Source organism: Panthera uncia, chromosome C2 (assembly GCF_023721935.1).
Source record: "Panthera uncia isolate 11264 chromosome C2, Puncia_PCG_1.0, whole genome shotgun sequence".
Lineage (NCBI taxonomy): Eukaryota > Metazoa > Chordata > Mammalia > Carnivora > Felidae > Panthera > Panthera uncia.
In genome coordinates this window covers 148,270,957-148,296,598 of record NC_064810.1, presented here as the reverse complement: position 1 = coordinate 148,296,598, position 25,642 = coordinate 148,270,957, and the positions used below count along the sequence as shown (strand labels likewise).

At 44.4% G+C, this 25,642-nt stretch overlaps 2 protein-coding genes across 2 annotated transcripts in view; both read left to right on the top strand.

Moving 5' to 3' along the window:
* MOBP (myelin associated oligodendrocyte basic protein) overlaps positions 1-12,244 on the top strand; it is a 42,352-nt gene extending 30,108 nt beyond the window's left edge. Inside the window, exons 3-4 of the mRNA XM_049628969.1 lie at positions 11,375-11,584; positions 11,846-12,244. Of these exons, the coding sequence (XP_049484926.1) occupies positions 11,379-11,584; positions 11,846-12,101 (462 nt within the window). The 5' untranslated portion in view covers positions 11,375-11,378 and the 3' untranslated portion in view covers positions 12,102-12,244. The remainder of the gene's footprint in view (positions 1-11,374; positions 11,585-11,845) is intronic.
* RPSA (ribosomal protein SA) overlaps positions 1-24,298 on the top strand; it is a 78,296-nt gene extending 53,998 nt beyond the window's left edge. Inside the window, exon 6 of the mRNA XM_049628964.1 lies at positions 23,930-24,298. Within this exon, the coding sequence (XP_049484921.1) occupies positions 23,930-24,283 (354 nt within the window). The 3' untranslated portion in view covers positions 24,284-24,298. The remainder of the gene's footprint in view (positions 1-23,929) is intronic.
* Positions 24,299-25,642: the final 1,344 nt, after the last annotated feature.

The following is a 25,642-nucleotide window of genomic DNA, read 5'->3' as shown; positions in this document are numbered from 1 at the left end:
TTCAAGGCCCTTCATGGCCTCCCCGCGCCTCCTCCTGAAGCCTCGCAACGCTCCAGCCATCTCCTTCCTCTGTTTTCTCCAGCACATCAAGTCTCGGGACCTCTGTCTGGAGCTCTGTCCTCCTCTGGCTCCCACTTATCCTTCAGATCTCAGACAGATGATCTCTTCTTCAGGAGCCCCGCCTTAGCCCCTGAGTCTAAAGTGGTCTCGCTGCTGTACTGTCTTTTAGTATCCCACTCCTTTCCTTCAGAGCCCTCATTACGCTGCAGTCATACATGTGTTATCTTGTTCATGAGATGGGCTGGCCAGTCCCATCCAATTTTTACATGTGACAGCCTGATGTCACTTGGCCCCCTCTGTCATTGGAGTCCACTGTGGTCACAAACTGTTCTAAAAGCCCCTCCTACACGTCAGAGGGAGCTCGCCAGCTTGAAGATTTGCCCAAGATTGCTTGAGGTCTCCAGAGGACCAGTATCTCATCTCTTCAAGACGGGGTCTGCGGGGTGGTTGGCTGGCTCATTTGGAAAAGCACGTGACTCTTGATCATGGGGTTGTGAGTTCAAGCCCCACGTTGGGTGTAGAGGTTACTAAAAAATAAAATCTTAAAAAATAAATAAAGGCAGGGTCTGAGTGTGCAGCCACCTTGCTGAGGGCCCCCTAGCTCTTGTCCCAGTCCCTACTGAGGCTGCTAGCTTTGGAGGTGTCCGGGGGTACTTGAGAGACTATCATATAGATCGTCAGCTGGTTTTAGTTGGGCTGGCTGGGTGCCCCGAGTCAATGCCATGCAATATATAATCTAGCTTCCTGTGGCCTTCACTGGATATTTTGGACATGTTTTCTATGTCAGTACAATCTCTTTCACCTTGTGAAAGGGCTGCCTAATATTCAGTCAATCTTCAAATGGCCAATGAATAATTCCATGATTAATCAATTATAAAATATTAATAATTCAACAAAAATCAAAGTGTGACCGATTCCACTGTATTTGCACAAAAACGCTAGGAAATCCCCTTGCCTCCCTTCTCTTTTTAATAAGCTAGCCTGATTAAAAAAAAAAAAAAAGCCAGCCTGATTTTAAGAAATGTGTAGAATAATGAATGCTGTCCTTTTTCTGTTCTGACAACTTCTTGAAAGACCGTCCCCTGTTTCTGGGGGAATATGCAGGAATGAAGCTGGGGGTTTTCCTACCATTGTCCCCAGAGAATGTCCCTCCCAGTAAGTAAAAACCCATTTACAATTTTTTCCCTCCATATTCTTACATTATTACTGAAAATGTATTTTATGTCTGTCTCCTCTCAAGGGATGAAAGGTTAAAAGAGTTTATTGCTCTCAAGGGCTTTGCTTTTCAGAGTAAATGTTAAATTGTAAAGTGGAGGTAAGTTTAACAGAAATTCATTCAAGATTTATAAATATTTTAAGCACTTGAAGTTAATTCTCCATGCTCCAAGATAATTTAGTATTTTATTTTATTTTATTTTATTTATTTTTAAGATTTTATTTTTAACTAATCTCTACACCCAATGTGGGGCTCAAACTCACAACCTTGAAGAGTCACGATACTCCACTGACTGAGCCAGCCAGGTGCGCCTAATTTAGTATTTTATTTTATTCTTATTTATTTTTTTAACGTTTTTATTTTTACTTATTTTTGAGAGAGAGAGAGAGAGAGAGAGAGAGAGAGAGAGAGAGTGTGAGCCAGGGAAGGACAGGGGGGCAGGGGGGAAGAGAGATATCCCAGTAGTCAGTGCAGAATGTGATGTGGAGCTCGAACCCATGAACCGTGAGATCATGACCTGAGCCGAAGTCGGACGTTGAATGGACTGAGTCACCCAGGTGCCCCTAGTATTTTAAATACCAGACATTTCAGGGGCGCCTGGGTGGCTCAGTCGTTTCAGCGTCTGACTTCGGTTCAGGTCATGATCTCATGGTTTGTGGATTCGGGCCTCATGTCGGGCTCTGTGCTGACAGCTCAGAGCCTGGAGACTGCTTCGGATTCTGTCTCTCTGTCTCTCTGTCTCTCTCTCTCTGCTCCTCCCTCATTCATGCTCTCTCAAAAATAAATAAAAGTTAAACAAAATTAAGAAAAAAATACCAGACATTTCATCTTGTTGTTGAAACTAGTCTATGAGAATTGCAATTGCTGGTACTTTCCATCCCTTCCTTACCGATTTTCCTAATCGCTTGAAGGCAGAGAGGGTGGCGGGGGGGGGGGGGGGAAGATTTAATGAGAATCTATAACCATGTATCAGGAGGAGTTGAGTAAAGGAAAGAAAAGGTCTAGGAAGAATATGTCCTTATTTGCTCAAGCCTTCTCCACTTTGCAAATTTCTGCAGGAACTCTTCACCTTGTGAAGCTCATTCAAGGTTGGGGGAGAGAGGGAAAGTTAAGGAACAGGGATTCATGTTCTCTCTTTTCTCCAGATGAAGCCTGAGAATCATAGCAGGGGATGTGGTAGGGTGTCGTAGAAAGGTCCAGATAGGTGTGAAATTGTGTGTATGCGTGTGGGGTGTGTGGGGGTGGTGATGGGGAGGACCTACTGACACACAGGAACAGTGAGGAGAGGCTTCAAGTCCCTGGGAGAGGCCTGCCATCAGCCATGTCCAATGTGGCCCATGAGTGAGTGCACAAGTTTGGCTGGGGAGCTGTCTAGGCCAATGGCCCCAAGATAGATAGGGTTCTCCGTTCCCCACCTGTAGCTCATGCGTGGGAACTAGGAGTTACCTTGAGTAGACATGGAGAAGCTGAGAGGTCCACCTGTTCAGCTCGACCAGAATAGGGGGTTACTGAGCAGGGACGCTGATCAGCAGTGGCTTGGTGGGATCAGCAGTAACTTGTGTCATTAATGCTATGGCACCCCATGGCCAGCAGACGAGGACACTACCCAGACCAGCCACCCCTTCCCTCATCACCATGAGGACTGTCAGCCTCCCTGTACCCTTATCCACCATGAGAAGGATCAGAGGGAGGTGGGGAATAGTTCTGCCCGGGAGCTGAACTTTAACTGACCACTTATTAGGAAGAGATAATTTATGCCAGAAGTGATCACGGTGGAATGAATTCAGAAGTTAGTTTTCTCTCTCCTTTCCCAGCCAATACGGCTACACCAATTATGCCATTATAGTGAGATGAAAAAAGTCCTTTCTGGGGGATACAACAGAGCTGATTTTAAATAAATTAAGAATTTTTTGCTTCGTTTCTTAATGAAAAATTTTCCCTAAGCGCATATTAAACATCCCATTCCTTAATCCATATGACACATTAAGTCCTCGGGACGGATCATTGTCTCCCTTTTGGAGTCTTGATATCTGAAGCCAGAGTATTGTTCTCACATGGGCTTCCTGCCCTAGATGATCGGGGTGAAGGCTTGCTTCCTGTGCTTCGCACGTTGAGTTCCTTAAACAAGATAAGTGGAGACCTTTGCTCATGGCTCTGAGGATCTGACTGCTAAGAACTGAAGGACTAGTGTGTTTCCCAAGTGCTGACCTGTGTCCACTCTTCACAGAGCCTGCACCCATTTTCACATTTGACTTCCTGTGCTGCCACATCAGCTCACTGCTTGCATTGTCTTTCCTTGTCAGAGGGATGGCCCAGGACAAGGGCGACATTCCACTTCTATTAAATACCTACAATTCTCTTTTAAGAAAACATGGTAGGAAGGGCAGATGGATGGGAGGAAGAAAATCCATTTTATTTATTTATTAATTTTTTAAGTATTAAAAATTTTTTTAATGTTTGTTTATTTTTGAGAGAGAGAGAGAGACAGAGCACGAACAGGGGAGGGACAGAGAGAGAGGGAGACAAAGAATGTGAAGCGGGGTCCAGGTTCCGAGCCATCAGCACAGACCCCGACGCGGGGCTCGAACTCACGAACTGTGAGATCATGACCTGAGCTGAAGTCAGATGCTTAACCGACTGAGCCACCCAGGCACCCCTGAAATCCATTTTAGTTTTTGGATCTATGTTTTAAATTTAAATTTTAGTTAACATACAGAGCAATATTGGTTTCAGGAGTAGAATTCAGTGATTCATCACTTGCAAACAACACTCAGTGCTCATCACAAGTGCCCTCCTTTTGTACCCATCACCCATCTAGCCCGTTACCCACCCATCTCCCTCCAGCAACCCTGTTTGTTCTCTATCATTAAGAGTCTCTTGTGGTTTGTTTCCTTCTCTTCTCTCCCCCCGCCCCACCTTCCTATGTATTCATCTGTTTTGTTTTTTTAAATTCCACATATGAGTGAAATCATATAGTATTTGTCTTTCTCTGATTGACTTATTTTGCTTAGCATAATGCACTCTAGCTCCATCCAAGAAAATCCATCTTACGTTTAAGGTCCTAGTAGCCACCTGCAGTCCCCTCAGGGAAAAGTGAAGCCATGTTTAAACACATGTTTAAATACAGAGATGCTAGTGCCATCTCTAAGATGTGTAATTAAATGTGTGTGTTGACTAAAGCTTGCTAATTAATTTGCATGAATTAAGAAAAGATGTAGCAGGTTCACAGAGTCTTTGGAAATGCTCTTTCTAAAGAGCCCAGTTTTATAACTTTCAAGGTCAGGTGGAAAGGTCCCTTCCTGTGTTGCCCTTCTCATCGAACAGATTCTATTGCCTGAGCCAGAGCAGAGGTCCCTGCGGGGACGAGGGGACTGCTAAAGAGCATCGGGGGACAGGCAGCACTTGTGAGAAATGTCCTTATTCATTCTCTCATTTTAATCAAGTATCAACTGAACACCTGTTCTGAATCAGGCATTGAACAAGCCTCCAAGGACAGAAAATTTAAAGAGGTGGTGAAGCAGGCGTAACATAAAATTTCCAGATGCTTTCTTAAAATTATGCATAGCACACAAAGTTGGCGCTGGAAAGAGGGAGAAGCTATCATTTCTTTTTGGGGGAAGGGAAGGCTCTGCAAAGTTTTGAAGGAGTGACTTGCTTTTGAGCAAAGATGATGGAGGTGTTTTGCTGTGTAATTGTTGGGTTGGTAGGAAGCAGCGGGAAGGAGCCCTATGGACCAAGGTCCAAGGGCTTGAAATAATCTTACCACTTGGGAATGGGGGAACAGCTGAGTTGGGCTGAATGCATTCACCAGAGGGCAGTCCCTTCTTGAATAAAGCCTATTACTAAAGAAAGGTCACGTTCTTCATGGACTTTTGTCTATATCTCATTGGCTACAATGTGATCACACAGTTGTATGTACTTAACTTGACATTACATTAACTCGCCAAACAAAATTCAGGTTTCTTACTGAAGGGAAGAGTGGATGTTGGCAGTCAACTAGTCAAATGGACAGAAATGAGTTTGCTATTTTATTATTAGTAGTATTATATGATCTTGGAGAGCTTACTTCTTCAGGCCTTGATTTCTTCATCTCTAATATGGGTTAAGTAGGGACTAGCTAGAAGGATTACTTTGGAAATTAGAAATGATGGCTATAAAGCATCTGGGACATAGCAGGTAGTCAATAAATAGTGGCAGGGGCGGGGGGGGGGCGGTTCTTGTTCCCCTCTCTTTGGTTCCTCTCCTTCCTTTCCTTTTTCTTCTTCTTCAAATACCTGTCTTACTTTCCCTCCTCTTTTATTCTTTAAAAAAAATTTAATGTTTATTCATTTTTGAGAGATATATAGAGAGAAAGCATAAGCAGGGGAGGGGCAAGGAGAGAGGGACACAGAGAATCCCAAGCAGGCTTTGCACTGCCAGTGCAAAGCCATGAACTGGGAGATCATGACCTGAGCCAAAGACGGACGCTCAACCAACTGATCCACCCAGGCACTCCCTCCTCTTTAGTTTTAGAGTATGTGGAAACATCTGGAAAGCCTTGAGACAATATTTTACAGTTTTGAATTAAAATTCTTCATCCTGCCAGATAGTTCATATTATCTTTGCTGTGCAATTAGATGATATCTTTTTTAAATGTTTTTTTAAATTTATTTTTTTAATGTTTTTTGGGGGGAGGCAGAGAGACAGAGTGCAAGTGGGGGAGGGGCTGAGAGAGAGGGAGACATAGGATCCGAAGCAGGACCCAGACTCTGAGCTGTCAGCACGTAGCCTGATGCGGGGCTCAAACTCATGGACTGTGAGATCATGACCTGAGCTGCAACGTCGAATGCTTAACCGACTGAGCCACCCAGGCGCCCCACAAGTAGCTGATATCTTTTGTGAAAACATCGTGTAGTGTTTATAAAGATTTGCCATTAGCCACTAATGTCAGTAAAGATGTAATTCATGTTTGGATTAAATGTCATCAGAGATACACATTGAGATTCTTAGAGAATGTGTCTGACAAAGTCGTAGAATTAGACCATTTGAAGGAATTCTTGGGAGAGGGAAATGGAACTTATTAAGCAAATTATTTGCATTAGGTACAGTGCTAGGTTCTCTTCCTATTATCTTCAAAGGGCTGCTGATTTAAGCATTATTTTAAAAAAACTTTTTACTTAGGCTCCATGCCCAACGTGGGGCTTAACCTCACTACCCTGAGATCAAGAGTCACAGGCTCTACTGACTGAGCCGGCCAGGCATCTCTTAAGCATTATTATTATTTGTTCTTCCCTTCCGTTACGGACTGAATGTTTGTGTCCCCCCACATTCATATGTTGAAATCTAATCTCCAATGTGATTGTGTTAGGAGTAGACCTTTGGGAAGAGCTTCATGAGAGTTGGAGCCCTAACGAATGGAGTTAGAGTCCTCATACAAGAGACCCCAGAGAGCTCCCTTTCTCATTCCACTACATGAGGACGCAGCAAGAAAAATTCCACTTCTGAACCAGGAGGGGGCTTCTCGCTGGACATGGAATCTGCTGGCAACTTGATCTTGGACCCCCCCAACCTCCAGAACTTTGAGAAATAATTTTTTGTTGTTTGTACACCACTCAGTTTATAATATCTTGTTATGGTAGCCTATATGGACGAAGACACCCTCTTTTAGATGAGGAAACTGAGCATTTTAATTTGAATTGTACACGCTTGCAACTGAAATAATAGTGGTTTAAAGGAGATGCAACTTTGTCTCTCATGTAAAAGATATTCAGTGTCTGAGAGTCAGGCCTAGAACAGCAGCTCCACGGTCCTCAGACTCAGGCTCCTCCAGGCTTTGTGTTCCTCAACATGGCTTCCTTGTCGGGCTGAGCCATGATCCAATATGGCTGCTGTGCCCAAGCATAGATAATTCCAAATTGTTCTGGAAAAGACCATCCTTTCAAGCACATGTGGGACATTTAAAAATACTGACTAATAAAGCAAATCTCAACAATTATCAAAGAGTCATTATCGTACAGACCACTTTCCCTGACTAGAATGCATTAAAATTAGAAGTCAATGAGCACTTGGAAATTTCGCAACAGATTTTTAAAAACAATGGATGAATCAAAGAACTCAGTCATATTTAAAATGGAGTGACAATGGCTTAAGGTAATACTCATGGTATCCAGCTAAAGTTGTACTTACTGGGAAAGTTGTAGCCATAAAAGCCTATGTGAGAAATGTTTGACTCAAGAATAGAGAGTCAATTCTCTATTGATTGGTGGGCTCAGTCAGAAGAGCATGTGACTCTTGATCTCAGGGTCATGAGTTTGAGCCCCATGATGGGTGTAGGGATTACTTAAAAATAAACATTAAAAAAAAAAAAAAAGAATATAGAAAAAAAACACCCAAGGACATAAACCTAGAAAAAAATGGAAGAAAATAATATATCCCTACAGAAATTAATGAACTAGAAAAAAAATTAAAAAGAGCAAAGACAAGCAAGAAAACCAAGAGCTTGTTTTTGAAAAGAATAATAAAGTAGGAAAACTACTGGCAAGATGAATTAAGAAAAATGAGACAAGATGCAAATCAATGATATGAACTATAAAGGGGGCTGTAACTATAAAAATTATCACAGATTTAAAAAGCATAAGAATAGGGGCGCCTGGGTGGCTCAGTCGGTTGGGCGTCCGACTTCAGTTCAGGTCACGATCTCGCGGTCCGTGAGTTCAAGCCCCACGTCGGGCTCTGGGCTGATGGCTCAGAGCCTGGAGCCTGCTTCTGATTCTGTGTCTCCCTCTCTCTCTGCCCCTCCCCTGTTCATGCTCAGTCTCTCTCTGTCTCAAAAATAAATAAACGTTAAAAAGAATTTAAAAAAAGCAGAAGAATACTATAAATAATGTGCATATCTGTAAAACTTAAAATGGATGATTTTCCAAGTATATAAATCTGAAGAGTATATAAGGTATGGTCCTGCTTTTTATTAACTATATATTTATTTCTAAATATTACCAAATAAAAAAATGTCCAAATATTTTGTAAGTGGTTAACTATGGGATTTTTGTTATTTTTATCCATCCAAGTTTTCTACTTTTCAACAGTAAATATAGATTTTAAAACCCATTAAGGGTCAATTGGGGAAGGGCAGAGGAAGCACCCGTGGGACACACTGTCTTCAGGACACTAGGGGTTTACATCCCAGTGCCCCATCGTGTGTTTCTTGCTCTGGCAGGGAGGTCTAGGCCGCCATATTGTGTGATGTCCCCAAGCCCAGTCTCTATCCTTCCTTCTTTGGTGAGCTGTTTTCCCAACTTACAGTCTTTCTCACCCCAAGACATAGACCCTTGCATCTATGCAGCCTTATCCCATTATCTGGCCCATTTCCAGCCCCCCAAGGTCCAGTCTTTTGGGGGAGAGGAGGGTTGAGCACAGCAAGGCACAGACAGTGTTGGACCTCGTCAAAGGACAGGGATGTTGGGGTCACACAGGCATGGATTCATATCCCCTGTCTGCTTCTTTCTGGCTTTATGAAGTTGGTCATGATTTTTAGCTTCTCCCGTCTTTAGTTTGTTGGTGATAATGCCCATGTTATAAAAGGAGGTAAAGTATAGAAAGCAACCACCATACAATGGGTGCTCAGTAAATGTGACTTCTTTCCTGTGCTGTTATTTGTGGTTATAACTAATATACTAGTAAGCCTGGAGTGTTGGGAAAGAATGACTCGCGTGTGTAAAGCTGTTGCTTAGCGTGTGGGGTTCAACATTCCTGAACTGGAACATGGTGCGGGCAGAGTTGGAGAGGCAGTGCGCATATGCAATTAATCACGTACCCCAGCTAAACGCTGCATTTCCACTACGAGGAGAAATAGTAGCCAGAGCCTTTCCACAGACTATAAATATTATACTAAGGTAAGGCGGGGGGTGGGGGGGGGAGGGGGTAGATTTTCAGCTGGTTGTCCTGGAAGAATGTCAAGGTTCCACGGAAGAGAACCTCTTTTCCTTTAGGGAATCACACACGGAGGGTAGCAGGAGGTGAGGCTGCCCCCTGCTGGACATGGTTGGGGAAGGCAGAGGGTGAGAAAAGTCATGGAATGAGAATTTAAAAAATTTCCCTTGATGTGCTGGGGGAAGAAATGGCTGGGTGCGGGTCTGGACAGGCATGGGGTGGGCCAAGGCATCACGTCAGGTGGGTAGGAATTGAGAGTTCAGTCAGAGCGGGGACTCAGAGTCACAAGAGATTTTAAGTCCCCCTTTTACCCCATGCCAGTCATTCTTAAAAATTTGGGGCAAGTGCTAGATTTTCTGCTGTTTGTGTTGAATACCTGACCCTTTTGGGAAAAGAGGATTCCAGAAAGCTGGAGGAATTGGGGGAGGGTGTCTGGGTTGACTGTGAAAAGCCAGATAACATTGTCTCCATGTGCCAGGAGTGAAAAGAAATGACTCCTACAGGTTAGTCTTGCAGTGTTTCTTTATTTTCAAACCTGAGCTGAACTTTTTGCCACATTGTGTAGGGTATGGGTAAGGATTTGTCATGTCTCTAAGTATTTTACAATGAATCAGACCCTAAAAATCAACTTCAGTTTCTCATTGTTCTAAAAATGCCTGTTGGCACCAAGGGTTTCTTTGAGAACTGTTGCCCATCTCCTCTGCAAATTTGGAAATTTCTCTTCTAAGAGGCTGCTACTCCTCCCACCTCTCTGGCTGCCTCTGCTGTTCCTTCTTCCCTTGCCCCTCTCCCTGAAGTGTGAAGGTAGGCCCACTCCTTCACCCCTCCTGGGAGGCTTCCCTGGCCTGGCTTCTTGCTCAGTTCCTACTCATCACATCCATTCCCAAGGCTGTGCTTCTTCCAGAGGTGAGGGACTCTCAAGATGGCGGCTGTAGCTGCTGTGTTTTGGATACCCACCCACCTTCCACATGAATGTCCTGAAACAATGAACATATCCCCTCAGAGTAACGCAGTTGTTTTTAATGTATTCATCCTTAAAACCCAGATCATCTGTTCTGTCTTCAAACAATTCATCCCTTCTCAGTGTGCTTCCCTCGACCTTTGTACATACGTCTACTGATCACCATCACACTGTTTGTAATTACGGAGGGCACAGCTGTGTGTCTACCTTGACCTTGGGTTTGTTGAGAGCAAGGACTTTCTCAGTGTCTAATATATGCATGTCACCGTGTGTATTTGTTGACTCTTAATTGATTAATAGTCATTTACATGCCCTGCGTGCTACAGTGTTGTGGTGTTAGGTGGGACAATTACTGCATTTGTCCAAAAGGGTGTTGTAGTGATTCAATTTTTTACCCCTGTTTGGGAGGTTTTTTTCAAGACTCAAACTTCTCTTTGATTTCCTCTTCCTCCCCATCTTCCTCCTTCTCCTCTTTCTTTTTAACCCAAGTAAATAGTGAGATGCACAAAAATTAAGTGTGTAGCTCACTGAATTTGTACATACACGCGCACCCAAGCAATCACCTCTTAGATCAAGACCCAGAACATCTGCCTCCGGCCGGCACTTTGATGCCCCTTTCTTGCCAGACCTCACCTTCTCCAAACATAGCTATGTTCGGATTTCTAGCACTATAGACTAAGCTTTCCCTGTTTTTGAGCCTCATGTAAATCGAATCATACAGCTTATATTCCTTTGTGTTCAGACTTTTGTTGGTTCAACATTGTGTTCGTGAGATGGAAGCATGGCGACTGTTCTTTTTCATGACCGTGTAGTATTTTTTTGTATCAACAGTGACCACAGTTTTAGTACCAACCTATTATTATTATTATTATTATTATCATTATTTTAAAGACGAGGTCTTTCTGAAACCTAGAATATTATTTTTCCACAAGTGTGTTTGGTTTTGTAATATTTTTCCTATCCTAAACGGGTCATTGACACGTAAGTTAAAAAGTGTCCGTTTTCCGAAAACATGATTGAAAAGTAGGCCAATAAAAAATTAATAAGCCCTGAATCCCTTTCTGTAGAGCTGGGCCAGAAACTGAGTTTCCAGATTCAGGGTGTAGGACAAGGCTGAATGTGAATTTTGGACCGCGGGAATGGCCGGCCCTAGGCTCCTGGAGTAGAAAGCTCCCCCCTGACGTGCTGTTTCGTGTCTCCCCACCTCTCCTCGCATCAATGACTTCTAGTGAGATGAGTCAGAAAACGGTTAAGGAGGGCCCCAGACTCTCCAAGAACCAGAAGTTTTCGGAGCACTTCAGCATACATTGCTGCCCGCCATTCACCTTCCTCAACTCCAAACGGGAGATCGTGGATCGGAAGTACAGCATCTGTAAAAGTGGCTGCTTCTACCAGAAGAAAGAAGAGGACTGGATCTGCTGTGCCTGCCAGAAGACCAGGTAAGTGGGCTGCACTGTCCACTCAGCATCCGGCTGGGCGCTGGCTCCACGCCCCGTCCTGCTCTGCTCCGCGAGTCTGGGCCGCTCTTCCCCCAGTGCCCTGCGGTCGGCTCCCTGTTAGGTTCCGAAGGTACCGGAGGGCGATTGGAAGGTGGGAGGGGGGGGCAGGGCCTGCCTCCCTGTTTCCAGCTCCTGTCAGCATCCCTTAAGCAGCAGAGGAGAGCCATGGCTCCAGCCTCCAGCTTCTTTTGGCCCCCTCAGCACCAGCCGCCGGGCAACGTCCCCTCAGAGGCCCAAGCAACAGCCAGCGGCACCCCCCGCGGTGGTCAGAGCACCGGCCAAGCCACGGTCCCCTCCGAGGTCCGAGCGTCAACCGCGCCCCCGCCCAGAGGTCCGACCACCACCAGCCAAGCAGCGCCCCCCTCAGAAGTCCAAGCAGCCGCCGCGCAGCAGCCCCCACAGAGGGCCGGGCACCAGCCGTGGGGGGTCCCCCATCAAAGCTTCTAGGTTCTGGTAACACCATCTCTTCCCTTTTGTTGCCCCAGCCCTAAGGTTAGTAGCTGCGTCCTGTGTTTACTAACGTCTGGGTTACCTCAATGGCCCTCTGTTGGCCTTACCCAACCCCTGTCAATTCCCTGCATTAAATCCCCATGGTTGAAATACCTAGTGTGGCTTCTGTTTTCCTCATGGAGCTGCGGGTGTAGTCCTTCAGGGGACAGTAGCCGTTGCTTCTTTGGTCCGAGAGGACTGCAACCGATTACTGTATAAACTCAGAATAGCCACCCCAGAAACAGAGCACGTACATGAGGCCCTCCATCGCTGTGCCTCAGAGACAAGAAGGGTGACTCTAGGGATAGATGCACACGTGTAGAAAAGGAGAGGTTCAGCCAGTTTGTCCACCCGTCCCCCTGACACACTTCAGCTGCTGTTAATCTCAGCAGCAACATCATTCATTCACTCGTGCACTCATCCAACAAACTTAATGCATTCCACAGAGTTCCATATATCATGGTGGGGGGATGGGGATACGGCAGTGAACAAGTCAGGTTGTGACTCGCCAGGATGAAACAAGGGAGTAGTTGGTCACCGTGTAGGGTGTACGTACCTCAACATTGTCATAATCAGTAAGTACGCTGGGGCTATGGGAGCCTGGAACAGGGTTCGACCCATCTGGGCTTCACAGAGGAGGTTAGGCTAGGGTAAGTAGAGAATAAAAAGGAACCTATGCAGACAGAAGGTGAGGCAGAGATGTGTTTGTCTGTCTCATCTCAGGAGGGTCAGCTTTTTTTTTTAAAATAGACTTCATTTTTAGAGCAGTTTTAGGGTCACAGCAAAATGGAGTGGAGGGTACAGAGATTTCCCATATAGTCCCTGCCCACACGCATGGCAGGCCAATTGTTTAGTTCTTTTAATATGTGGAAATGAAGCTGCTTTGTAGGTTAATGGCGGGCGCTAATTGTGTTTGAGATTCTCATCCTTACTCTGCATAGCCCGTTACTCGGGGTGCATGTCACTTGCTGTTTACCGATGTACTATGCAGAAGAATCCACGGAGGAGCGGATTAAAGACGCCCCCCCCCCAGAGAATCCAGTTCCTTGGGTGACCCATGAGATCTGGAGATCTGCCTTTCCAACAAGCAACACCTCCACCCCAGCATAGCGACTCCGCTGGTATGCGGACCACCCTTTGAGAAGCGCTGACCTACGTCATCCATAAATAAGTGACCCACGTTGTCTGTGATGTGCAGTAAAGACATGTGGAAGGGGCCGCATGCGTGGCACTAAAAGTGAGAGCATTAGAAAGGTGCAAGATGGGGTGAGGTTAGTTTGTGAAGGAGGTAAGAGCCCGCCAGTGTCTAACTCTGGAATAGGAAGCTGTGTGCCGGGTTACCGAGTCCTTAATGAGGGCCCCCCAAGGGGCCTGAGTCCAGGGGGCCTGGCCAGGTAAGTTGTGATATATGGGAGTGGTTAGGAAGTGTGAGAAGTAGAGAAAACCATTTGGGTACGAGGCCTGTCACCTGCGGGGGTGGCTTCAAGCCACACCATGTGTAGTGAGTTGTGTGACGGCTGCTTGGGTGGCTGGGAGTTCAAGCAGGACATGGATAGGAGAGGAAGACCGTGAATGCCAAGTTCATCTGTCTCTACCCAGCGGAACTCAAGAGGCTGGTGTGATTTGCTTCCCTCAGTTAACTGTTCTCAGTGGGTATCAGGCTGTCCTTGCCTCCTCAGCCATTGTCGCTCCCCTGGGATGGGGGACCCAGCAGCCTCTGTTCATAGGGTCCCACGACACTGAGGATACGCCATTTGAGCCCTTCCTGAGATCCTCATTTTTCCTTCTCAGATTCCCTGAGGAGATGCACTAGAGCCATTACTTTGCCACGAGTTTATTCCCCCTGTCGACACTCGTTGGCTATCCCAAATCAAAGGGGTGGGAGGAAGGTTAAAGGGAAAAAAATTCACTCTTAGGCAGAGCTACTAAGCTGCACTTAAAGACAGGCTCAAAAAAAGATTTTCTGAAGCACACTTCCCTTCTGAAATGGTGCCACTCCTGAATTCTGACCTTTAAAGGTTAAAAAAGATATTGACAAAGGTCTTTCGGATCTTAAGTAACCCCCTTGGGTAGATCTCAAGAACCAGAGAATATTCAGGACTTAGGACTGGTAGAATTCCTTGCAGCCCGACTGAACATTCTCATATCTGATGGGAGGAAACCCTGGCATCTCCCTCTTAATTTAGCCTACTCTCAATTCCTCAAGATTTTAGGATTCACAGGTCACCCTTGCCTTTAGGGTTGACACATGTTTCCTGGGCCAAGCCTCTTTTGGCCCCGCAGGGCTCTGCTTTGGGAGCGGAGGACCTGTGGTTCTCTGAAAGCCACTGTGGCCTGTGAGTGACTGGGGCCAAGTGCACATCTTCGAGCAGTGCTGTGTGTGCCTTTGACTCATTCTTTCACAGAATTTCTTGTACCACATTGGGCCCCGCACACCAGGAGCTTGGAGGACTGATCTCTTCCCACGTGTATTTTCTAGCTTATGCATCAAGACCATGTGCACAGCAATGCACCAAGCTCTGGGCAATCAAAGGAAATGACGTTCGCCCCTGGTCCGGCCGCCCGGATGGGATTTCGGAGCGGCCCCTCCCTCAGTGATGTTGTTCTTCCCTCCAGGAACCACGCTGAGCTCGGCTGTCTCTATCCCGGCCCACATTAAGGGGTCCCACCTGCCTGGTTCATCTCCTTCCCCAGCTTGCTTTTTCACTCTCTTGTCTCACTTCAGCAGGTGATAAAATCAAAGCCCAAGAAAGACAACCGTATTGCTAGAGGGTAAATGTTCTAAGTGACTCTCAGGTTCTCCACAGAATTTGGTCTTTCGGAGACAGGGTGCTTTAGCTTTGAGTCTCAAGTGGAAGCAAGCAGGGTTCGGTATTTTATTGACCACACACTGTCCTGGCCGAGGCATGACAGGGCATTGCTTCTAAAGGTTAAGACAAACACACCCACTGAATGACTACATGCTATCTATATCTGTATCTATCTATCTATCTATAATAGTATAGTTTCGAGTTTGTTTGGAATTATTGGGACTGCCAAACAACAATCCAATTCTAAATACTTACATACTTGACAAGCTAGGACTTACTTCCAAAGAGCGCTGACCCAGAGCAATTACTCTGAGGGTCTGAGAGTGTGCACTGACAGAACCACGTATTGGGGCTGAGGTTCAGACTGTTAGATAAGGGGCATCTGCCTGCTTTTCAGGTGTGCAGACCCAAGTTTATTCCAGACCCTTCTACGACATGACTTTGTCCTCTTTTTGTCCTTCCTCATGCCAAGAGGTACATTCTGCCATTTTGTACTTCTGGAAAACCGCAGACCATTTTCTCTTTCTTTGTGCAGGACTGGCCAAACTAACCCTTCTGGTCCCTTTTCTGAGCCCTCTCTGAGTTTACACAACCAAAGCATTGACTTTGTATTCATGTCTTAGAAAGAATTTATTCCTTACGTGATTGTGGAAAAATCGCACCCAGGCATATATTATGCTCAATCACATCCCAGTGTTTACACCCTGGCAATCTATTTTTGGGCTCATCAGCCAAACAGAATCAGAAATGCATCTACCATTTCCCAGGTAACAGTGGAGTTAGGGAAAGGTAACTCTCAGATCGGGCTCTGGTCTGCCTGCCTCTCAGATTGTATCATTGCTTTTATGAGTTTGGATGACTGAACTCTTGAGTCTTGCTCTACCTGAGGCATAGATCCCTTCCTGTCCAGAAGCAGGCTTCTACACATCGTGGCAGTCCCCATAGCATGGTGCCTGAGCAGAGCAGGCTCTCACGGAGGCCGGGATTAGCCAGAGAGGCCTCTGGTCCCATGAGCTGTGGGTACTCTTCCATTTGGACAGCTCCTGCCTGGTTCCATGTCCCCAGTCTAGAGCGCATGGTTAACCACTCTCTCTAACAACCTTAATGCCATTGTTGCCCATCCTCTGGCCACGCTCATCCCACAAATCCTTCACCTAGATCAAGTTGATCCCCTACGTGCGCTACTCCAGCCTCCAGCTGATTGTTGATAGAGTAAGGCTCCACGGTGGCAGACAGCTGCTGAGCACAGCTAGGAGAAGCCCGTAGCCTTAAGGGTTGGTGCCACCATGAATGGATGAGCACCAGCCTCTCTCCAGACTAGTTTGCCTCCACCAGCCCCAACATGTTTATCAGGATATGCATCTGTCTTTAAATCCTTTCTGTCAGTCCCAGAGGGGGAAGCATTTTTTTCCTGATCAGGTCAACCCCTCCTTCCACCATTCATGTGTGATCTGCGTGATCTTCCTCTCCCAACTCGTGTTTCCTCCGGGGTCTTGCTGCACTTCCCCAACAGCTTCAGCCTTTTTCTATGGTCTCAAGAGAAAGTGCTTTAGCTTTTAAACATGCTCAGTCATCTCATAATGACTGAGTTTGCCTCTGGCCCTGTCTGGTCTCTCCTTTTCTCAGGCAAATTAAAAAAAAAAGTATCGTAAATTTGTCACCTTTACTTCTCTAAATTGCATTTACTCCTCAACTGAGTGTGCCCTGATTCTTCCCATAGCACCTCAATGAAATTTCTCCTGTGCAGGTTCCTCCAGAAGCAACACTGCTCGGGCAAGCAGTTCATTTGGGGGGAGGGGGAGGGAGGGAATGCTGGAGGAACAGGGAAGTGAGACAGAAAGGAAGCAGCTGATAGAGAGTGTGTTATCAAACCAGTTCTCACTGTGGGCTCCCAGGGCTTAGTCCTGCTAGGGAACCCTAGTTGCTAATGTAGGACGTGCACTCAGTTTTCCCAGCCAAGTGGTGAAAGAGCTGGGGTATTTATACACCAGGCCCTCGGTCATTGGTCAACTGATACTGCTTTGAGGATAGTGTTAATTCCTTGACACTTCTGGCCTGCCAAGCAGATGGCAAAGTGAGCTGCTGTAGCAGGAAAGAGCCCACAGGCAGAGAAAGGCATCTGGAATTTCAGCCAGTGTGCACATAGTGGTAAAGGCAAGGGGCCATAGGCCAGGTACTAGCAGCACCCGCTTTAACAGCTTCCCTGTGTTCTTTGTGTTGCTTTGCTAGATGAATGCTCAATCCAGTCTTTATATCGATGGTGCTGTCTGTCAAATTTGTTGACTACTCACTCACTCAGTCATTAAATTCTCTGCTGTCTTTAGGGGTGCCTGGGTGGCTCAGTCAGTTAAGCATCCGACTTTGTCTCAGGTCATGATCTCACTATTTGTGGGTTCGAGCCCCACATCGGGCTCTGTGCCGACAGCTCGGAGCCTGGAGCCTGCTTCCAATTCTGTGTCCCCCTCCCTCTCTGCCCCTCCCCTGCTCTCTCTCTCTCTCTCAAAAATAAATAAACATTAAAAAAAAAACTTTTAAATTCTCTGCTCGCTTGCCTTCCATGACCCTTCTATTTCCTAATTTACCGTGTGAACTTTTCTTCTGCCTCCGTTGTGAATCCTTGCTCTTCTGCTAATTGTGAAACCTTGGGATCCTCTGGGGTTTTATCCTGAGCTTGCTGCCTGGGCAATTTTTTCTTCTTTCATGATGGGCACACTGATGACTTTCAAACCTTACTTGAGCCCTGACATTAAACCCTGGGCCCATTTGCCCAGCAGATCAACTTGGATGTTGTCAAACCCAACCATCTCCACTTGACTTCTTTCCCACGAAGACTTGTTCTTCCTCTTATTTACTATCTCAGCAAGTAACGCTACTGCCCCTCCCAGCACCCATATTGAAAAGCTAAGCACCATCTTAACTTCCAAATTTCCCCCCTAACACATGACTGCCAATTTTACTTCTAGATTTTTTTCCCCTATAACTTAGAGTACATTAAGGGCCAATGGGAAGGGGTATGGACATGAGAATGAGACTGGAAACAAAAGAGGGGGCATGGAGATTGTTGGTAGAGTAAGGCTCCTTCATAGTATGTGTGGAGGGACTGGCCTTTGATGGGAGCAGGAAAAGCCATTTGGTTTTGCAAAGGAATGAGAAAGACCCATTAATGGGCATTAAGATGAAGGCAAGTCCTACTCAAGGATGAGAGAGCCAGGGGGTGGGTGAGAAGGTTAGAGTTTTGAGAACCAGAGACCAGGCTGGGGAAAGTACTGAGGGTTAGCTGAGCTCTGATCCATGGAGCTGCATATGAATCTTTTGTTCTTATGGAGATTATTCTCCAGGATGGGAAACCAGTTACCATCTCCACAGTCTCCAGCAGCATCATCCAACTCCACATCAAGTCTTCTTTTCTTCCAGTTTGCTTTGCCAAACGTTCCCACAGCAACTGTTCTTAAACTTCACCAGGAACCCCTAGTGCTCTGACCCTTGTTTTTCCTTCTCCATTCACCAGACTCTCCTTTTGTTCTCTAGGTAGTTTGATTTTTATATTTATTATATTGTATAGGATTGTATTGTATTGTAAATTATTCAATTTATGAAACTAAAAGGAACGCAAGTTCTCTCACTTCCCCTGCCCCCTACTCCCCACCCTCCACCTCTGGCAACCACCAATCTGTTCTCTTTATCTATGAGCTTGGTATTTGTCTTTCTCTGTCTGACTTATTTCCCTTAGTGTAATACCCTTAAGGTATATCCATGTTGTTGCAAATGGTAGTCATTCTTTTTTATTGCTGAATGATATTCCATTGTATATACAAATTTATTAATCCATTCATCCATTGATGAACACTTATTAATCCATTCATCCATTGATGAACACTTAGGCAGTTTCCATATCTTGGGTATTATAAATAATATGGCAATGAACACGGAGCTACATATAGCTCTTTGAGTTAGTGTTTTCATTTTCTTTGGATGAATATCCAGAAATGAAATTGTTGGATCATATTGTAGTTTTATTTTTGAGTTCTTGAGGAACCTCCATGCTGTTTTCCATAGTGGCTGTGCCAATTTACATTCCCTCCAACAGTACACAAAGGTTGCCTATTCACATCTTTACCAACACTTGTTATTTCCAGTCTTTTTGATAATAGCCATTCTCATAGGCGTGGGTGATATCTCATGTGGTTTTGACTTGCATTTCACCGATGATTAGTGATGTTAAACATCTTTTCATGTACCTGTTGGTCATCTTATCTCTTCTCTGAAAAAATGTCCATTCAGACTCCTTTCTTCCCTCTCCTCCCTCTCCAAATTAGGAGCTGTGGCTCAACATTTTAATCTCTTTAAAAATACCCTACACCCCCCTACCCTCTGAATATCCATCTCATATTTTTGGAAAAACTCTAACTTTGGATGAATGCAGCCATCTGTCTTCACCATGTCGGTTTCCAGGCAGCTGAGTCTCACTGGAAAATAACACATAGCAGGGCAGTGGTAGTTGGGCATAAGTAGAATTATGCCCATAATATCACGTAGCTTGTTAAGTGTTAGTTTTGCGCAGTCATAGTTAAGTTACCTGCATGCAGACAAAGGAGGAAGCCATGGACCCCAAAAGTGTCATGTATATATGTGAAATACACTACCCCCAAACACGTGCCCTACATATAGGAGGTTTGTTGAAACATAATTTGCATGCAGCAGAAGTCGACCTTTTCAGCAAACAGTTCTCTGCACACCATTATGTAACTACCATCCCAATCAAGATGTTGAGTATTTTCATCACCCTCTCCCCCAAATTTCCCTCATACTTCCTCTTTGCAGTCAATCCCCAAGCCCCTGACAACCACCAATCTGTTTTCTGTTCCTACGGTTTTGTCTTATAAGTCTAAAATGTCATATAAATGGAATCATACAGTGTGTATCCTCTTGAGTCTGGCTTCTTTCACTTAGCATAATGCATTAGAGATTGAACTATTTGTTGCACAAATCAGCAGTTTTATTTTCATATTTATTTCTGGGTAGCATTCCATTATATGCATGTACCTATCATAGTTTTCCATTAACCAGTTGAAGCATATTTAGGTTATTTCCAATTTTTGATGAATAAAGTTGCTGTAAACATTCATGTGAGCGTAAATTTTCTTTTCTCTTGAGTAAATACCTAAAACTGGTATTGCTAGACCATATGTTAACTGCTAAATTGTTTTCCAAAGTGGTTGTACTATTTTGTATTCCCATTAGCAACGTGGGATGCTCTGCGTGCTTGTCAGCACTTGGTATTGTCAGCTTTAAAAACTTTATCCACTCCGATAGGTGTGCAGTGCTATCTCATCGTAGTTTTAATATTGTATTTTCTTAATGCCTAATGGTGTTGAGCATCTTTAAATGAACTTATATATCATCCACTAAAGATGGGTGATATTTGTTTATTGGTCAGGTGTGTGTTCAATCTTTTGGCCATTTTAGAAAGTGGGTGGTTATTTTCTTGTTATCGTGTTTTGGAAGTTTAAAAAATATATCTGGATATATTTTAATGTGTATGCAAATATATCAAATTTAATATATTTATCAAATACATGTTTTGCAAATATTTTTTCCCAGTCTGTGGTTTGCTTGGCTTGCTTTCTCATTTTCTTAACAACGTCTTTTGAAGAAACAAAGGTTTAATTTTGATGAAGTCCAATTTATCATTTTTTTCCTTTTATAGATCACGCTTCTTGTATTGTATGTGGGAATTCTTTGCCTAACACAAGGTCACAAAGATTTTCTCTGATGTTTTCTTCTAGAAATCTAAAACTTTAGGTTTACATTTACATTGTTGTCCATTTTGAGTTAATATTTTGTAAATGATGTGAAGTATGGATTGAAGTTCAATTTTTTTTTGCATATGGATATTCAATTGTTCCAAGACCATTTTTTTTTTAGAAGATTCTCCACTAAATGATTTTGCAATTTTGTAAAAAATGGGTTGACTATAATGTGTGAGTTTATTTCTGGACTTCCTATTCTGTTCTGTTAACCTATGTATCTTTCCTTTCAAATTTCAACTTGATTACTGTCGCATTATAGTAAATATTGAAATCAGTTTAATGTGAATTCTCCAACATTGTGCTTTATTTTTGAAATTGGTTGTGACTATTCTAGTTCCTCTGCTTTATCATACAAAATTTAGGGTCACTGTGTCCATTTATATAATATATCCTGGTAGAATTGAATGGGATTGTATTGAGGTTATAAATCAACCTGGTGAGAATTGCAACCATATTTAATACATGAACATAGTATATATCTCTCCATTCATTTAGATCCTTTTTGTTTTGCGGTTTTAGCACATAGATCTTGTACATATTTTGTTTGCTTTATAATGAAGCACTTTATGTTTTAGGTACTATTAACATAATATTTTTTCTATTTCAATTTCCCATTGTTCATTTCCAATATATAAAATATTATTGATTTTTGTATATTGATCATGTATCTTGTGATCTTACTAAACTCACTTATTATAGCTTTTTTCTGGGGTAGATTCTGGTATTTTCTACATTGACAATCATGTTGTCTGTGAATAGAGAGGTGTTTTTTTTTTTTTCCCCTTTCAATAGGTATGCCTAGTTTTTGTATGGTTTAAACTATTATTTCACTGAGAACATTTTCTTCTTAGAGAAATAGTTTAACAAGATTAAGTCCTTGCCAAATTGGCTTTCTGGATTACTAAAAGGAGTTAGATCCCAAATTAGATGATCAGTTATGTGGACAGTCTTTATAATTTTCATTCTTCAGAGCTGTGCTACAAGAAGATGAGTAGGGCATTTTATATAGGGTTTGACTCTTGTGTAATAACTACCTGTTATTTTCCTATTGTGAATTGGTCAGTGGGGATGATGTGCAGAGTATTTCATGTAGGCAAAGAAGTCCCCTCCTGTGTCTGCAGAATCATCATTATGCTAGGGAGCCTTTGCATAGCCCTTTGATTTAAGAGCCTTCACACTTCTGGCTGATCAGATGGCCACCTCCCCCCTTGGCTCATCTGGAACCTTCCACTGCTACATTTCAGACCCAATAGTGTGCATCCCTCTTGCTGGAGTGTGCCTGAGTCTGGACCCGAAACTCTTATATCCCCAGAGTCTGACTCAGGGCTTGGCTGATCTTATTGACTGAATAAGACCTGGAAATACAACCTAGCTGTCATTCTGGCACAGCGGGAAGGGCAAGGACTCTGATACGAGGTTTGAGTCTGAGCTCTTCTGTCAAAGTTATTCTTGGAAAGCTCTATTTTTCCCATCTGTAAAATGAGGATGTTATCTTCCTCGTGAGTTATCATTGTGAAGGACTTAGTTCATCATCTAATCCTATTAGGTAAGTTGAAGTTATTAGAACTGTTATTTAATAGATACATTGTGTCACTTCATCATGGCCCCTAGCAGATCCTCCTTAATTCCGTTGCTTCCTCTGGTTGAAATGGAGTTCAGGGGCGATTGCTGCCCAAACTGGCCATCCCCCGCCGCATCCGTGTGGCTGCCACTGTCAGTGGAGTGCTAATGAGAAAAATTAGGTGCTCACACCATCTAAGATGCCACAGTGGCTGGTTGCAGTGCGACCTGCACAGGTGATGCCTGGGATCTGTGGGCTTCCATATGCCTGCCAGCACCCGGGGTTTTGTATCTGGCATGATTTACGGCGGGGTCTAATATGAGCGGGCAGTCCCCCGTCTGAAGGGCATGCAGGCGATCCAGCAAATGTACAGTGATTCTCTTCTCAAATTTCAAGGGATGCATTCCAGCCTTCTCAGGCTACCATTCATTCCAAGAATTCCAGCCGAGTGTTTCTTTATTTTTCTCGGTATCCAGCCTTGTTAGCTTGATATGTAATTAGGGGTTTTGGAAAATGTTATTGCTAACACCTGAATACGAACTTTATTTCTGATTTTTAACCCCCCCCCCCCCCCAAATTATAGGAAAAGCTGTGTTTCTCATAAGCTTAGTTTTCAGTGTGAAAGTATTGTACATTCCTAATGCACGTATCTTGATGGGGTTTCTTCTTCATTTGGTTTTTTTAAATTAAGAACTTTGGTGATGTTCTGTAATTATTTGACATGCCCTCATTTCCAAGGTGGCCACATAGAGTTCTGCTGTCTAAATAAATTGTGGTTAATATAATGCAATCCCTCAGTTGGAGAGCAAGTTTGCAAGCAATTGTTGTCCAGAGCCACATATTTATAATGTGTGTGTGCATGTGCACGTGTGTGTTTAAGTTTACTTATTTATTTGAGAGAGAGAGAGAGAGAGAGAGAGAGAGAGAGCATAAGCAGGGGAAGGGATGAGAGGGAGGGAGAGAGAGGGAGAGAACCCAAGCAGATTCCATGCTGTTAGCACAGAGCCCACCGTGGGGCTTGATCCCATGAACCACAAGATCAGGACCTGAGCCAAAATCAAGAGTCGGATGCTTAACGGACTAAACCGCCCAGTTGCACCTATAATGTTTTTAGTGGTGTTATTTGAAACACAGTCTGTTCCCCGTCAAAATAAGAACATGTCAATATGGTCATAATTTCATAATGTGAGTTCATATACCCTAAGTGTATATATGTATACATTCATTTCTTTATGTCTATGGCCAGTAAAACTAGGTTTTTTGTTGTTTTTTTTTTTTTTTAGGAGTAGAGTGGTATTTTGATTTCCTTTGTGATTTTATGTATTTTAAAATTATCTGCAATGATTAAAGTGTAAAGCAAGAATTATTATACACAAACATAGAAGAACTTCAAAAGAATATCTTCTTCCTGGCCTGAGCCAGGGGAAAAAATTACATTATTTTGGCCAGATGCTGCCAGAATTGGGAAATTAAGCAAAGGGATATTAAGGTTAGATTTCCCAGCAGAATAACAACCCCAAAGGTAGTCTACAAATTCACAATTATGTTAACTGAGCACAGAGTGTTTGTTCATCACTTAGCAACACTGTGGATTTTGTTTCTCTTTGTAAACCAGATTGAAAAGGAAGAGCAAGCCGACCCCACGGAAGAAGTGAGGGGGCAGTTTCAAGCGAATGGACCACCTCAGCACCTGGACTCACTGCTTCTTGACCCCCGTGCCCTTGGGCAAGTTATCTGGCTTCCAGTAGGATGCAGGGACAGACACCGGCTGATGTGGCAACAGCTGATGCCCACAGGCTCCTCGGTGCGGGGGCCGCCTGGAGGTGAGAGGGGGCATCTCTGTGCGTCATGCTCCAGTTGGTGGGTCCCAGCAGTGGCCCTCGGGCTCCAGAACCCAGTGCATGGCTTCTATGGTCTCAGCTGCAGTCTTTTCTCCCTGAGAACATGCACAGGCTTTCAAGGTCTTTAGATCAGGATGGTCAAGTGACAGCCCTTGTATTGTCCTCCAATCTCTGTTCTCCTCCCTCTCTGGCATCCTGTTGCCTAATCTGACTTTTGATCCTTGACCTTCTTCTTTGTAATTAATCCTCTGCCTGGTTCCTCTCTTCCCTCTGCCTTCGGGTTCCCATTTGACCTCCTTAATCAGTTCCCCGCACTGGCACACAGCCAGAGACACAGTTAGCTCTGGGGAAGATCCAAGTTCTTTTGAGTAAGATATTAGGTGAGCAGATGAACTAGGCGTGCAAAGAAATTCCCAGGGAGGGTAGGGGTTGTCCAAGTCCACATGTCGGAAGCAGCCAACGTGCTGTGTCAGAGCTGAGAGTAACATTGTGAACAAGTAGCTCCTTCCCACTCCCCGGGCCCCTGTCTCCAACCTCACACAGGGATTTGTGAATGCCTTCTTCTGATCCCTGCCTGGGTGAGAGCATACACTCTCAGGCCCTACCTTTGAGCCTTGTCCAATTCATCTGGACAGTCCCAGATTCAGAACTAATTGCTTCAACTCGTTGTAACCTTGAGAAAGTTATCTGGGCTCACTCAATGACTTACCCTTGCCCCTCTCCCAAAGGTTCCTGGAGGCCAGGCTGCTAAGAGGGCCCCTCTGTGAGGCCAAGTTGCTACTCTCCCACCCTCCCACCTCAGGACACCAGCAGGTGGCCCCAGGGCCTTTCACAGGACCAGAAGGGGTACTCAGAGAGTTGCTATTTCCAGACCACAATGCCCCAAATTCTTGGGGAGGGCTGAATCCCTCTATGCTGTCTCTGGTTGGTGCCTCCACATACTATAGTGGGGTCAGGCAAAATAGGAGAGGAGAATTAAGTGTGGGAGAGGAGAGGAAGTTAGGGTAGATAAGCAGTCCAAGACTTCTCTCCCTATGTGGGAGGTTATCCCATGATATGTGTAAGTCTGAAACCAATTGTAATGGAGTAGGGTTAGGATTTGACTTCTCATCTCTGATTTACTCCCACTATCTATGGCCCCAAACTCATGGAAAGAACTTTGACCTTGAGTATGGGATCTCCATCAGGGACATAGGAAATAATCCCCTGACTCTGCCTTGGTTAGATCACGTTCCCTACACACACACACACACACACACACACACACAGACGCTTGGTGGGGTTTGCCCCTGGGTTAAGTGGAGGACTTTCAGCTCATCTTGCTTTCCTGTGGACTGGCTTGTATGTTTGTGTATATGTTGGGAAACTTGGTTTTGGGGGAATAGTTTTGGGCTCTCATGTTCTTTCCCAGGCACAAATACTAGAGAGACCCTCCAAGTCTCATTTCAGTTCCATGCTCCCTGGGGACCCTGACCACTGAAGCTGAT